The following is a 16,630-nucleotide window of genomic DNA, read 5'->3' as shown; positions in this document are numbered from 1 at the left end:
GCTAAAAGATATTTTCATATAATATTATTAATACAGAAGTTACACTATTGACAAAAAATTATTGGAGTAATGTTGAGCTATCATAAAGAAAGTATCGGTACACAGAATTGCATACAGAATATCAATTTCATTTCCAGAACAATCAGTAAATTGCATATAAATGACACGAGCTAATGAAATATAAACTTCATGATGTAATTAAAAAAATATTTCAAATAATATGTACGCATGAAAATGATACGCACAGGAATTTTTTCAATATCACGAGACGTTAACAAAAATGAAATATTAATGTAGAAGTTACAATATCGAAAATGAAACATCGATATTTCAATATTATCGAATAAGCACCCGCACAGCATCGATTGTATCAGTTCACGTTGAGCTTCTCTATAGCTCCTTACGATCCTCTCTTTTCAAAAGAAGGATCTGCGTAAGGAGAGCGAGGAATTTTCGCGAATGCGAAATACGAGAGAGAGAGAGAGAGAGAGAAGGCGGATAAGAATTATACTGTCAGACTCTCGGCGTACGATATAAATGTTGGGCAGTTATTGATTTTAAGTAGTCGCTTAAATAGCGTCGTTCGGCTTTGCCCCACACGGCATCGTCGGATGCATCACGTGCGCAAAGACGCGTTATCAACTCTCTCTCTTATCTCTCGCAGCGTTTGCGAAATCCATCCTTGTTAAGTGTAACATCGATACCGAGAAGGGAAGCTTGCATTCGCGTTTACCTTGTTTTGTATTTTTATCTATCATCTTTGCTGGTACGTTGTTTTTCATCGTCATATGTACAAAAAATTTGAAGAAACATGCAATTTTGTGTATGTGTATAGATGTATTTTTTTTCAATCTTTATCGCATGAATCTTGAAAGTGAAATTTATTTTTAGACGATCCAATATGACATATTTAAAAGTTTTATAAAAAGCTTTCTTTTCCTTTGTTTATTGATATAATTTCAAAATAGAGATTTTTGTTTTAAAAAATGTTCGAGCTTTTCTTAAAAACGGTTTTCTGGATTTAACTCATCATTATCAATTAAACATTGCATACTGAAGAATGAGATTAAAGTTTTTTTTTTCTAATTTTGTCTACCTGTAAAAAAAAATACATCTACACGTTACTGCACGTTCATTTTCCAATTATATTGCAGTCAGCAATTTTAAATTGTTTGCATCAATATTTTACAACTAGGTATTTTTTAAACAAACAATAGAGCGCGGTCGACTCCATTTTTATAAAACGGCGGAAGAAAGCGCAATTTTATATGATTCTCTTCCGGACCAATTCCGTGAGATTTATTTTCTCGTCACTTTGAATCGTTCCTTTTCTTTTTTTTCCCTCGAAAGACAGAGAGAAAAAGTGATACCGTCGCAATTTTGCCGACAACGGACGGGCAGATATCGATTCGGACGGCCAATTAGGTCTAAGAGGTCCTCCAGAGAGAATTTGTACACGACACACTACGAGTCACTCCTGCAACCTCGTTCACCACTGTCAAGGTGTCATTCTTCTCGCCAAATTCGTAGCCAAATTTAACCATCTCTTTCTCACTATCTCTCTCTCGCCCTCTGGATCCTATTCTTCTACGGGGTCGTGGCTCTCTTATTTTCTGAATTATTTTTCCACGAGTCGTTTGCAGGATCGAGAGACTCTGGGAGAATGGGAAGAAAAGAGCGCGAGAACGGAGGACAGAGAAAGAGAGATTTGTACGGTCGAGGGAGTCCGTATGCCACACACATCCCCTACCGGCTCGAATATATAGGCGACGACAATGCGACGATAGCGGCGAAGAAAGATACAAGGATGCTGGAAAGAGACGGCGGAATAAAGAAACGAAGAATACACCCTGACCCGTATTCTCGCCTCTATCCACCGCCACATTTAGCGCTAAGCGTGGCCATTGGAGTGTAAGCTCTACGAGCCCAGGACGTCTGTCAACTCTGAAGAAGTGTGCTACCCGAGTCTGCGGATATACGAAAGACTAGGATGTTTTCAATTCTGATAAATGATGATGAATAAAATATCCGTCTTGGAAGATTCATCACCGAAAATATCTGATTTTTCCCTCGCTTAGATGGAATGTAAACATAGTTTCTGGCCCGAGTTTGAAAAGGACGGAAGGACAATCGGACCACTTGGTAATCGAACCTTATTTGTATAATACGGAGAATTGGATAGGCACGCGTTTAGTATAGCCGGGTATGCGAGACTGGAATACGGGGACCTTATAGAAGATCCCGAATCGCCTCTGCCACGCGGAAGGAATTCCACGGTGGAATTCTACTACTCCGTAACCGATATCGCAGTCGGGCCAGACGACCAGAAAACGTCGTTCCTCCGCAAGCCCCGTAATCTGGCGGTGCTATTTAACCACTTTGCGAAATAGCCCGTATATCTCCCCCGCTGTATGTGTATGTGACATAGCATTCGATATGTCGAGTGCGCGGGATTCGGCAGCGAGATCGGCAAAACGGGGGTTGCGAGGGAGAAAGGAAAGTTCCCGAGGATAAAGAGACGCAAAGCGCCGAGGCACGTTCGCGATATGCGCGCGCGCCCCTCGTCATACCCGTTTAGGGATAGAAAGCACCCTCCCAACCAGGGTGGGGTTCTCCCCTCGACCGTCGCGTCGGTAGAGGGTGGAAACGCTCCCGTTTCGACTTGCCACGGAGAGCGCACGACCACCGCCGCCGGGGGTTGGAAGTGGGGATTTGTTACAGAGAGAGTAGCCCTAGGTATATATATATATATAAAGGGAGAGAGAGAGAGTGTATATGAGGGTGGCGACAAGAAAGAGAGGGTAGATGTCGGGACGCTTGCGAATGTACGCGCGCCATACTTGAGGGGTACAAGGGGTGGTACAGACTCGAATCACTGTATACATATATACCCCGCATACAGGGTGGCGCGAAAAATCCAAATCGTTATAAAATAAAGTCCTCCCTTAAATATATCCAATTGCCGTTGGTACAAATTTAATCCAACATCTTTGTTTTATTCGAGTCTTCAACGCGTCACGACAAGACGTTGGATCAAAATTTCCTCGCTCCAAATCTCGACGTTCCCGGGATCCTGTAACCTTCGTAAAGCGAAACGATTCGTTTACAAGCGCGAAACCCACCCTGTAGCGAGAACGGAAGAAGGGTGCGCCCTACTTCGCGTTGGCGTTTTCCCTCCCTGGCGTGGGCAAAGGGGATAGATACGGAGGAGAGGACGACGCGAGATGAAGATACGAGAGGAGAGGAGAGCCGCGTGAGAGGGTGTCTCTCCGTTTCGCTGCCGGGCGTTTCGCAGTCTCGCATTTCAACAACGACGACGACGAGCGTCGCTGGCGTCGCCGTAGTTTTTTCCCCTGAGCGAGGAAACGCGCGCGCGCGAAAGATAGAAGAAGCGAGGACTGGGGTGAGGAAGGCCGAGAAAGAGAGAGAAGGGAGGGGGAGAGCAACCCCTATATCGGGGGAGATTCTCGCGAACCCTTCGTACGTTGGCCCCCGCGTAACGAGAACAGCGTTACGCTCGAGCGATAGCACGACGGGGTACCTCGTGAGAATTCGGGTGTCAGCGGTGTCTCCGTAACAGCGACGACGGTCGGTGATGTGAGTGGTGGCGTTGGTGGCCGGTGGTAGCGGTGGTGGTTGGTGGTGGTTGGTGGTGGTGGTGGTGGTGGTGGTGGTGCTGGCGCTGGTAGTAGTAGTAGTAGTGGTGCGGTTACAGTCGATACGAGACGCGGCGGAGAAGCTTCTCGTGGACGAGGACGCGCGCGAGTGGTGCATGTTGACGAACGTAGATTTACGTAAGAACAACGCGACCCGACCCGTCTATCTATCGCTGGGTTACGTCGTACATGGTACGCTTATATGGTACGCGTATGCGCACGTGTGGTGCCGCCAATGGATACTTGACAAGAGGAGAGCTGATCGAAAAGCCGAGGGAGACGTGTCCTCGGGACGCCGTCGTTTGGGCTCGTCGAACTCGGAGCAGCGCGCTGTGTGCTCGGAGCGAAAGAACGCGAAGTGAATATATGTAGCCGCTAGAGGGATGCTAGAAAAGGTATCACGAATGGACGAGACGGGTCCGTTCAATTTCGCTCCCTCTCGTGATTCGCCACGCTGCGCAGCAAGGATTCCGGAGAATGGTGGTGTGGGTTCGTATAAGCTTGGAGGTACGCGAGATGTATAAGAGGAGTGCTCGTCAGTGAAAGAAGAAGTGAAAGAAGACTCGGGCGTGATAAATAGATAAGAGGAGGAAGAAGAGTGCAAAGTGCGAAGAAAATGGGCGTAAGATCGTTCCCAAGAGACTCTCCCGTACGGACGAAGACGCTAATCCGCCGTTGCTGAGGTGCGACGCGGGTGAGTTTCGCGACAGAGAGAAGGAAAAAGAGAAGCGGAACTGTGGTGTACGCTTCTGCGACGACAAAGAAGAAGACAATAACGATCCATCATGGGAGTCTCGGTGTTCCTGCTGTACGCGGTGACGGTGCTCGGGGTAACAGCCAGCGGCGACAAGTGCGCCAACCAATGTTCGTGCAAGTGGAAGAGCGGGAAGCGCACGGTGGAATGCGTGGATCGTTCCCTGACCAGCATACCGGATTGGATCGATCCGGAGACCCAGGTGCTGGACATGAGCGGCAACGACATCCGTCTCCTGCCGAGCAACATCTTCGTCCGCGTACGTCTGACGAATCTGCAGCGTCTCTACTTGCGTGATTGCCGTATCGATCGGATCGACGGCGAGGCACTGGCAGGCCTCACGAATCTCGTCGAGCTCGATCTCAGTCACAATCTGCTGATCGCGGTGCCGAGTTCGAGTTTCACCGACACGCCATTCCTGCGCGACCTGGTGCTCGCGCACAATCCGCTCGAGAGGATCCGCCAGCACGCGTTCACGAGCACGCCGAATCTGGTTAAGCTCGATCTCTCGCACACGCAGCTCGTCGACATCGAGGCCAAGGGATTCCTCGGACTCGAGCTGCTCGAGAGTCTCAAGCTGAACAACAATCAATTGTCCACCTTGCACCCGGGTACGTTCGAGCCGTTGAAGAAACTCACGAGTATCGAGCTGCACGACAATCCGTGGACCTGCGACTGCCATTTACGCGAAATGAAGATGTGGCTCGTGAAGCATAACGTGCCGACCCTCGTGGCACCTGTATGTCGCGGGCCCCAACAGTTGCTCGACCGTGCCTTCACCGACCTCGATATAGACGACTTTGCCTGCCGGCCGGTTCTGCTGATAGCCAGCCGATACGCCGAGGCGACCATTGGCGAGAACGCTAGTATCGAGTGCCGGGTCAGCGCGATACCACCCGCGAAGGTCAAATGGTACTGGAACGGTCGGCAGTTGACCAATCACTCGGCATTCAGCAGTTACCAAAAGATCCTCATCTTCGAGGAGGGTCAGTTTCGCAAGAAAAGCACCCTGATCCTCACCAACGCTCAGGAGGCGGACTCGAGCGAGTTTTACTGCGTCGCTGAGAACCGGGCCGGCAGCGTCGAGGCCAACTTCACCCTGCACGTGTCCCTGAGGACCGCGGGCATGGCGACTTTAGGCTCGGGCCAGATCGCGGGGATCTCGGCCGCGCTGGTCGTCCTCATCCTAATCATCCTTATGATCATTCTCGTGTTATTCGTGCGTCTGCGACGAATGCCGCTCAAGGACGTCAAATCGTCGGCGCCGATGGAGGCGACGTCGGGCGACGGTACCGCGAACGGGAACGGCGGCGACAACAATCCACCCTCCGCGACCTCGACCACCCGCAGGAAACACGAGGAGATCGAGACGACGTCGTTCGCCCTGGAGTCGAAACCGCCCGCCTCGTTGCACCTGAGTTACGTGCAGAGACCTCAGGCAGCCGTGGTGCAGGAAACCGAGTACAGCACCATCAGCCGCTTCGACGACCAGAATCAACCGGCCGTGGCGGCGATCCCGGGCGCCGGCTGTTTCTCGTCCACGACGTCCCTGATGCCGATCGATAATCCGGATCTGATCAGGGACACCCGGCGCGGCTCCGCCGAGGACCTCGCGTCTTACGGGGTCGCCGATTACAGCCGCGTCGGGACGACGATGGACGACGCCGGGAAGATGCTCTACTCCAGCTGCCTGTGGGAGGCCAGGGACACCACCTGCGGCAGGACGTCCGCCGTCCCGGTGGTCGCGTATCCTTCGTCGAAGGAGCAGCTTGCGGTGGTGACGGCGCCGATCGTCGAGCAGTTCCCACCCGGCGCGAAGCAAATGCGGGTCTGGCAGAAGGGCGTCCCGGTGCTGCCGCCGGTCTCGGCGCTGAAACGCGTCCTAGGATCCACGCGCAGCTCGCCCGACGAGGGCTACCAGGAGGGCACCGGCACCGACGTCTAGGTACCGCTACTTCATTACTGCGACGCCCGGCACCGTTACCTGGAACTTCGTAGGAGGCATCAGGAGGACGACACCGATTGCTGAAAGGAGAAATAATAGCAAAAGAAAAAAAGGAAAAGATAAATCGTCCTCGCGAGTGCCGGACGGGCGGTAGTGAACGGCAGGAGCCAAGAATGTGTGTCGGACGAATCGAGTGTGATCTCGCGACCATAGTGTTGACGATGACCGAGAAAACCCGCGCCATTATCGTGCGCGAACTCGGTTCTTCACGTACGTACGTGGATAATCGGAGGTACAGTATTTTACCCAACCAACCAGGTATTACCCGGTACCATCTAATCAGTGATACGAATCAGCCCTGCAATCAGGAAGGTATGATACAATATCGTACGGTACCGGTAGACGAGCGATACCCTTTGGAACCCATCGCTAAAGGTGGTTAGAAATAAGGAATTACGAGTCGAATATGTTAGGCGTATCGTCGAGGATTACGTCTGTTCGTTCGATCCCCGAATCAACTGTATTATTTAGGGTCATCGCGTGCGATTAACACGACCTTCGAGACGCGACAGAAACAACAACCGGTTCCTCTCTCTCGAAGAGTCTGGCCGTTTTACTCTCGTATACCTGCGTTGTTTATGATGATGCGGCTCTTCAAAGCGGTCGGCCCCATTGTGTGCATGATAGTTGATGACATAATCTTGTGTGCGTCATTCAAAGTACGTGGTGCGATCAGCTGGTAGATATTCGGTTCCGTTTATTCGGATATACGTACGTACCTCTATCGCGGGGATGTTAGTTTTTGTACAGGATGCTCCGAGAAAAACGGCTAATATTTAGAAAATTTAAACAAAATATTGCTTGTTTATCCCCTGTCAATAATTAAACAGTCTGAATAATTAAGCTTTCTATATCCAAAGAATCTACTCTTAAGAACATATAAATATTGTGACTGACGATAAATTTTTACATGATTAAGAAACGATATGCATCTTCAAGTTTGCAATGGAAATTCCACCTGCGATGTGCAATAATCTTTCCAAATTAAATGTACGTTTATTAATACAATTGTTTAATTTGGAACGAAATTGACACCATCGACTCTCACAAACTTTCGACTTTTTTCTCACTGGAGCACTCTGTATATAATGCGACAATGCGAGAGAGAGAGAGAGAGAGAGAGAGAGAAAGAGAGAGATTGCATCGATCGATTGACCGGAAGTCGTCGTCACCGATAGCGATGTCTCGCGTGTAACACGCACACAGGCAGAGTGCATACAGGAAGTGCATACACACGACGTGCACCGAGTCAGAGACGAGGAAGTGATACGCTACGCCGGTCACGTCATTGTCTCGACGGTCGTGCAGTACACAATATCGACGGGTTAATACATTTGTATCATAGCTAAGCCGCAATGTCGGAGATTTCCGTAAGATCAACCGGGATAAAATGCGTTAGATGACTCCTCCCCTCCCTTGAGATGATAAGTGACGAGACTGCGACGAGCGAATGACGCGTAGATTTAATAGGAAGTGAGAAGAGAGTGACGCTTATTCAAGCTAAGAAGGTATCTCGCGGATTTTTTCTAGTCAATTCGGTAAAAAAAAAAAAAAGATAAGGAGAGAAAAAGGAGTGGTTACGATGGATATCATTTATTCGGCCGGACGGGAAACTCGCGCGTTTTGGCAAACTGCCCTCTCGATCGGAAGGTGGCCACGTTGAATCATCCCTCGAAGCCTCGGTCGACAAACTCACACGATTACGGACCGGCGCGGCGAGCCTATATTGTTGCTTCGAGTGGCTCTTCGTGTCCGAGACGAAACCTCGCGAGAGAACGATCGAGATAGATAAACGGGGAGGATGCTGCTCTGGATTCATACTCACAATGACACGTTTCCCAATTTGATCGCGATCGTGGCTTGTTGGCGGATGATCTCAATTTTTGTCGAATACGCGAGATTAAATTTGCAATGCTTTCGAGCGAATCCACTTTTTCCGATGTTATTCTGTGTAAATAAAAACCGCCTGACAATTTTTTTATTTAATTTAATACAATTTAGTAATGGTTTTTTTTTTACCAATACTTTGTAATGCATGACAATTGTTTTCGTTATTTATTAGTATAATATTGTTATCACTGATAAAAAATACTCGTTTTTATGAAAAATTCAGACAGTAGATCGATATCAATTCAATGACATTTATAACGTTTTAAAGATTAAAGTTTTTCTAATGGAGATTATTGTTTCTAAAAGTGCGTGTAGTTGTGAACAATAATCCAGTAATGTTTGTACATTTCGATCTCGTTTGTCTATTACACGCAGCAGATCCATCAGAATCAATTATATAAGACTGTGTGATAAACTCATAAATCAATCACGGACGAATGTATACTATTGCTCAATCACTAAAGTTGAATTTCGCGATTGATTGGCTGAGTTATGCGTCTTAACGTAGCGTCTTGTCTAAGTGAGTCTTTGTCGATCCATGCATTCGACGATGAATCTGTCAAATCGGATTACAGTGCTTTCATTAGAAATAACTGCGCCAAATTGAATAACTTTAGTACCGTAATGAAATCTGACACAATTATTAATATAGCGTGCTCTCTAAAGAATTTCTATAAAAAGCAAATTAATTTTGTAAAAAAAACTGCTGAAACTTTAATTTTAATTTTTAGTTTAAAACATTTTTTACTAGATTATATAATATTATACAAATTTAAAAAAAAGAACCCATATTTTTTAAAGAAAAAAATGATTAATTTCTCTATCTGATTGATTAAAAATTGGTTATATTTTTCGACACTGACCAATTTAATTAAAGTCAATTTTTTAAACGCCAACTTGCAGAGGAATTTTTTTTTTACATCCCCTTGCGAGGAAGCGAATTAATCCGATCTGACTATAAGTCAAAACCGCGCCAGTTGCGAGTTTCGTTCGATCGCTATCTAAAGTATGTCGACGTGCGTTCATTTTGTATGCCGTATATAAGCATGTACCCGTGCGGCGCGTGTATGCGTGTATGTGGATATATGTTTTCTCCGTGTCAAATGCGCGTACGCGTTCTCAGTTTGTCGAAAAAAAAAAAAAAAAAACATCCGGTCGAGATAGCGCGCGCGATTCAGCCATTTTTGCGTTTGTCGCCGATTTTGCTCCATAGTGCATCGCGCGGTGCACGACCGGTTTTCTCTGCTCAATGATCTCGAACCATATCCGACATATCTAAAAAAAAAAAAAAGGAAAAACAGCGCCCCGAAACGCGGTCACTCCGAACGATCGCATATACATACAGGATGACTAGTCCGGACATTTGCATTGATTCTTGCATCTAGAAAGATGGGGATGAATATATATATGTATAGAGCCGACAAAAGAGAAAGCAAACAACACGTTGATTATACACGAGTCCTGGTATACGGTTATAATAAATATTCTGAAAATAGTTACACACAGACACGAGATTTTTCTATCTAACAATTTCACTGCCTGCAATTAAAAGTCACGGTAATTAACCGGTCTCTCAAATAACGAAGAAAAAGTTTATAGGGATGCGAAAAATAACAATCACGTTGCTTTCAAATGAATCGGCTGCTATTTTCGTACAGACACGAGTTCAATATTAATATTATATATATATATATAATCAAGAATTTTGTTTGATATATTGTTGACATCTTATTTTGTTAATATTTTAATTTAATTAACGGAGTTTAATTTTTTTTCGTTTCTTTGTTTGCCTATGACTTGTTATTTAATCGTTATCTTATCGGACGCCCAAACAAACTGCAAAATACTATTTATTTTTCTTTTTTTATTCTTGTCGATACTTTTGTTTCGTAACAATTTCAATTTGAAGAATGCGCTGTTGCTCAATCCTATCTATCGTTCGTTGTGATCCGTTCGTTAATCTGTGCGAACCGAATTCGTCTCTGGAAAAAAATTTCGTTTAAAACTTGTACATGCACAGTTTCATTCATACGTGACATTCAAAAAAAGAATCATACAATTTGAATTTGTCGAGTCTATCCGTTTGCGGACATTGTTGTCTCTTATCAAACTTGAAGTTAAACTTAACTCGCTTGTTTCGGAGATTTATATTTGTAGAGTCGCGATAAAATGCAAATTGACAAAAATGTCACTTTTTTTTAAATGTGTGTTTTTTTTTTAAATTCAAGCATTCTCGCGTATATGTCGGCATGTGTCGATCGCTCAAAGCAGCCAAGAGTCAACTGTTGCGTGCAAGTCGAGTCTTTACATCTGATTTCCACGAGCTTTCTTTTTTTATATATATACCTCTCGATCGACGTGGCACATAACTAGCCGCTGCAAAACGCCGCATGCCGGTTCAATATACGCAACGATATACAGTCGTTGTCTATGCAGCGACTATAAGGTTTCAAGCTTATGCGGACTCGACGTACGAGTTATATTGATCAAGGAAATATGACGATATATTAATTGTGACATGCTGTCAAAACAGTGCGAATCTTCGGGGTGTAATCGATCACGCGAAATATGACGACGCTATACTCAACAAAAATTTCTGCAAAATGCGTATCGAGCGGTGCCTAATTTGACGAGACAATTCATCGATGAGAAACTATATACAATCGATCGCAATATTTTTGTCACGTGCTTATGAAATTGAGATTTGAAAGTAGTTATGAAAAATCAATGCGCGAAAAATATACGTATTACATGCTCTATTTCACGCAGCGGACAATAAATATTTTACAATTTTTTGTATATTTGCTTGAAAATTTGGTTTAATTTTTTTTTTTTGCAAGAGAATAACGTGAGAATTATTTTTACAACAACAAATCCCCGATCGTAGAATTGAGAGCGGTCTTTTATTGGTTGTTCTCTCGAAAGTTCGGCATTCTGAGAATGACTCGATAATAAAACTTAGCAAGTGCACACGCGGAATAATGCTGCTTTATAAGCTCGGTGCGGTGTGTTTGGGTTTTGACTTTCCTAAATTATCGATTTAAGTCAGCGTAAGGAGAATCGTTGCCCCGAATTTATTTTCTGGCAGTCTCTCTAAAAAACAAACGATCGTGTAATTAGTTACTGACACATGGCGTGCAATATTGCGTGAAACGAAACTTTCGTCATGAAACAGTCGAGTGACGACTTGCTACACAAGCATAACGATTATATTTGCTAATGAGAATGTAACTTATCAAATAATTTATTTAAATTATGTCCAACATTTCCATGTGCGCGCGTGTTATTTCGCACGTATATTAGACTAACATTAAAATTTCACATATTTTGTGCTGTATTTTCTCTATATAATCCACTTAATTTACAATCAATTGATTTCAATATTATGATTGCACAATAACTTGAAATAAATTAAAATGCATTTAATGCTAAATAAAATATGAGTAAACATATACACATGTGTATAAAGTTACTTTTTAATTTTCAATATTTCTATATACTTGTGTGTGGCAAATAAGATCTCTTAAATCTCTCTCGTTGATTCTCTCTCCAAATTTTAGTAAGATAAAACTCAATGAAAAAAATATTTAAGCGAAAGTTTCGTTATCCATCGAGATATCGCGCGTTCCATTTATAGAGATAATATATTTTAAATTCAAATATACGCGCGAACGTATATATTATATACATATAATTCTTTTTCCCTTTTTTTTTTTACAAACGACATTGTGACATCGGTCGTTCTCATTTCAGAGTATCGATAATATCGCGGCTATACGTGTCTGCATATTTTCATGAGAAAATATATTTGAAACACTGCCGAAAGAGGGATGTGGCGCTACCCGAGACGAGCGCAAACAACCCTGTACACATATTTTCTCACTTCTTAAGGTAATTTTCCTTGCCAGGAGAAGCTCCGTGCTTCGCTCCTGGCGTGAAAATATGCTTTCGCGACCACAACGGTTCGACGTCGGGTTTTCGTAAAATTTACACACCTCGAATTTTCGTATCTCTTCGGAACCTTATACACGCATTAACATAATGTTATGTGCAGCGGCGGATTTAGAACATTTTCAACCCAAGACGAGATATTCCGAGCCCTTAAAAAAAAGTAAAATAAATCAGATAAAAATTTTATATAGCTATATATTATATATATATATATATATATATATATATATATATATATATATATATGTATGTGTGTGTGTGTATTTCATCCCATAAATATTTTGAATTAAAGTTTATATAAAAAATTGTTATATATAATGTTTTAATGTTTCTTATTAATGTATGGCCGAAAAAGGGGCTTTATAGCTTTATTATCTAGACCAAAGATTACATCTGTTATTACGGGTCATTATTATCAGTGAATGGAGATACATTTTCTCGATGGCGTTTCCTGTTGTTGCACATATGTATATGATGTAACGAACAAATGTTACACTTGTTTTTAACAATTGGCAACAATAAATCTTAATAACTACCAATTGACCGAGAAGTATTTTAAATTGAAACGATAAATAGGACGAGTGTGTATGTATGTGTGAGAGCGAGAGAAAAGAGAGAAAGTAAGACAGATTAAAGGACAAAGCGTTAATTTTATCGGATTCGTGGAGTTTTGTATACAGGCAATATCGTGACTTACATTATGATAGAGACACAATTAAGCGCTGCGAGATAAACTAATCATGAATTATATTAATGGCGCGCCTGATAATATAACATAGTATGACAAGTATATGATATGAGAAGTAGTAAGATGAACGATAGATACAGAAAAGGGAACTTGCTTGGAATAACTTCACACACAAATCATGTGATTGATAAGCATTTTTTTTACAAATCCGAGATACGCGCAATAAATTAATTATTGTTATATTATATATATATATTAATAGTACGCCGTATTGTTAATTTTATATCTGAATAAAAAAAAAGCGAGATTAACTCTTATAATCTCCGAGACATTTTTTTTTAATTAGAAAAATGTTCATTAATCAGAAAACTGCCAAAGAAACTTTAAAAGCAAAAGGATGATGTAGAATTTTTCAAAAAGAATGTATTCTTTAATCTTAAACTACGATTCGCGTCTTACGGTATTTAAATCACATCTTAAGATCTTTAAATCAATTCTAAACACTGACTGCCAGATATGTACAATGATTTTAAGAGTTAATTTCATTCACAATGCGCGATGTCATTTTCTCCGATTGTTAAAAAGAAATTATAAGCATATCTCCATTAATATATTTAACATATCTAATTATATAAACAGCCAAGCGCGTAAATAATCTACATAAATCTGCGTCATATTATCAAATGCGTTATTGAATGAAGGTATCTGAATTCGGATACAAGTACTCAGGTATGGATAGGGTTGCCAGAAATTTTGTAAGTATCCTCTATAGATTACTCTAGTTTATCGGAAAGAAGAATCGGAAAGTTGTATCTCGCATCTAATTCGATTTCTTTAATTTTGCAATTACATATTTCAAAGAAGAATAAGAGAGAAAAGAAAACTTTGAAATAAAAGCTTGTACTCTCTGAGAATAAATATGAGTGTGTGCACGTTGATTTTTCTTTTTCGGAAAAAGAAAATCTGGCGCTCCTAAGCACGCAAGAAAAGGCTTCGAGATACGCACCGACATAATGCGCCGATTCCGACCTTACAAACTGCACTTTGTACAATTAGACTGCGTGCTACCGCATTGCCACGGTATTCATAACTGGCTATGTGCTCCGTGTTAACGCTAGTAATAACATTAATGAGCGAGTCTTTAAGCGTTCGTTCCAACAAACGACTCGAGCACGCGAATCCTGCGAGAGAAAAAAATCTTCATCACAGATTGTTGGTTCTGTTAATAGACCTCGTGTGTACTCTAAACAGTCTAATGGCACGCGGCCATTTTTATCACCTCGAAATGGACATCTCGGATTTTCTAATCCCTCTATCAATTTTATATCCTTTATCGTATAGGTTTGAAGCGCTGAGAACGCGAGAGCGCATATTTACGCTTCTATTGCGGACAATAAAACAATTTCAGTTTTAATGATAGGAAGATACGGCCCGATGCGTGAGGTGTCGAGAAGCTATTGTTTGAAACAATAGTATTGCGTACATATGCGCTCAGTCGAAAAGATATATCACATACACTTGTACGTATCGTCGCGACATACATATGTATATCAGATTTAAAGAAAAAAGCTGGAAAATCAGATGTTGGAAGGAAGAAACGTAAATATCCCGAAAATATCGCGGTGAAAGCGATGGAGTTGCCAACGAGATTGTTTTACAAAGTCTTTAGATTCGAGAAACGAAATGTGAATCTCTTTGGGCTTGGAATTTTTATACATTTCTCGCATATCCATATGTTCACACACATATCCATATAGCTACATATCTAAGTAGTTTCGAAGCATCCTAGTTCGGAACGAATTTTGTTACTGCGCGAATAAAGTTCGAATTAAAAGAAATGTTTGAATTTGTCTTCGGACCAGAGAATCGACGCGATTGGTTGGCAACCTTAAAAAGTGAGCAGAGAATGTTATTGTATATCCTGCGTGCGCGCGTGTACACACATTTTCATTGTGCATCATGTGTACGTATGTGCGTGTATGTGTGTGTGATTTGCGTATAGATCGAGCGCTCGTGTGTACGTAAGGAATCGGACCTAGTTTACGACCCTTAAGACAAGCCCGCCAAATGGGGGCGATCACTTTTAAGGATGTTAACGATGTACAAATGTGTAATTTAGTGTTGCAGGAAGAATCCGTCTAACGGCGTGGTGTATGACGACGAATAAGAAAAATAAACGAGAAAAAAGTATATAGAAATATTTCTTTTATTTTACGAGAGAGAGAATGTGAGAGACGAGGAGCATGCATACGATTGCGACCGTTTAGAGGGCATAGACGTATCTATATTTCCAATTACACACTTTTTTGAAGGTATACATAATAGAGCAGAATACCGTTCACAAAGACGGAGATTATTAATAAAAAGAAGAAAGAATGAAGAGAAAAAAAGAGAGAGTGAAAGATAGAATGAGAGAGAGAGAGAGAGAGGGTGAGTGAGAGAGAGAGAGAGAGAGAGAGAGAGAGAGAAAGGGCGCGTGTAAAAGATACGCTGTCATACTCACATGTACGGTAAAATCATGTGCTATAACGACAGTTGTCGAAATAAAATTCTTTTCGATCGAAATGGTTTTGTTCTTTCTACCTTATAAGTTTATATTTATATATTGCGCAAGAGGGTTGTTTCTAAAGATGAAAAAGTGCACAATCAATAAAAGCAAAGTACAATTTTATCTCTAAAAAACTAAAAGTAAAATTAAAATAAAGAGCAAACTTTCGATTTATAAATGTATTAATACAATTTATATATATAAAATATTTATTCATAAAATTTTATAAATAAATATTAAAAAAATTTATATCAAGTATTGAAATAAAAATAAAAGTCAAATTTATTTTAGATTCTTGTTCAGCCAATATGAAAATTTTGAAGTACGTTTATTTTTATTCGTATCTAAAAATGGATACTCGACTATTAACCGACTTAAATGTATTGAACGAAAGGATTTAAAATGCAGCAAACATTTATAACTCGTTTTTGTGTCTTACAAAAATATTAATGTTTCACTGTTCTTATTTTTAGAATTTAACCGATTATGCTTCTACGGATATTTATTTCCATTGACAGGCGATTATAAATATTCTATATTATTAAAAATAATTTTATAAATTGTAAAATATTATTATGCAGGTATGTCGAAAAAGAGGGAAATTTCAACAATTTTGTGTTACATTTTCTGTACATCATAAATATTTATCGAAGATTTAACGTTGCAGTTATTTTTGTGTATTTATTTTCTATATCGCGTTAATAACCGTGAATGTCCGCATTTTCCTGATATGTCTCGTTATTCTCATCATTGCGTTTATTCATTGGCATTAAAAAAGAGGAATTGAACGAGGGAACGGGCGAACCGACGACCATGAGATTTCAAGCGACTGTCAAACAAACTCCCGGAATGAGGAGGTGAGATAGATCGAAGACAGGCAGGACGATGGTGCTCTTGACGTTTGACGAGGAGAAATCCCCAATCCGTCATTATTATAAGCGGCACTTTATCAATAGAAAGAGGGTCATCTCGTGTCAGATCGATTCGCTTGCATTTGTCAAAGTGAGAAATTATGATGGCTCTCGCGTCATATATACATCATGTGAAAGGATCGCGCGTGCAAATTCAATTGGAAAGTATCTCGCAGCATAGAATATACGAAGAGTAATACATGAAGAGAGGGATACGTCCAATATAG

General features: G+C 41.7%; 1 protein-coding gene across 1 annotated transcript; it reads left to right on the top strand.

The window, feature by feature from the left end:
* Nucleotides 1-3,684: 3,684 nt before the first annotated feature.
* LOC114934644 (leucine-rich repeat, immunoglobulin-like domain and transmembrane domain-containing protein 2) lies at nucleotides 3,685-15,509 on the top strand. The gene has a single exon (XM_029307336.2). It carries the CDS (start codon nucleotides 4,442-4,444, stop codon nucleotides 6,353-6,355), a length of 1,914 nt encoding a protein of 637 aa, XP_029163169.1. The 5' UTR covers nucleotides 3,685-4,441; the 3' UTR covers nucleotides 6,356-15,509.
* The last annotated feature ends 1,121 nt before the right edge of the window (nucleotides 15,510-16,630 follow it).

Source organism: Nylanderia fulva, unplaced genomic scaffold (assembly GCF_048542155.1).
Source record: "Nylanderia fulva isolate GAGA-0341 unplaced genomic scaffold, ASM4854215v1 Scaffold7, whole genome shotgun sequence".
Taxonomy (NCBI): domain Eukaryota; kingdom Metazoa; phylum Arthropoda; class Insecta; order Hymenoptera; family Formicidae; genus Nylanderia; species Nylanderia fulva.
The sequence above is the reverse complement of the archived record's forward strand: the minus strand, read 5'-3'. Positions and strand labels throughout refer to the sequence as shown.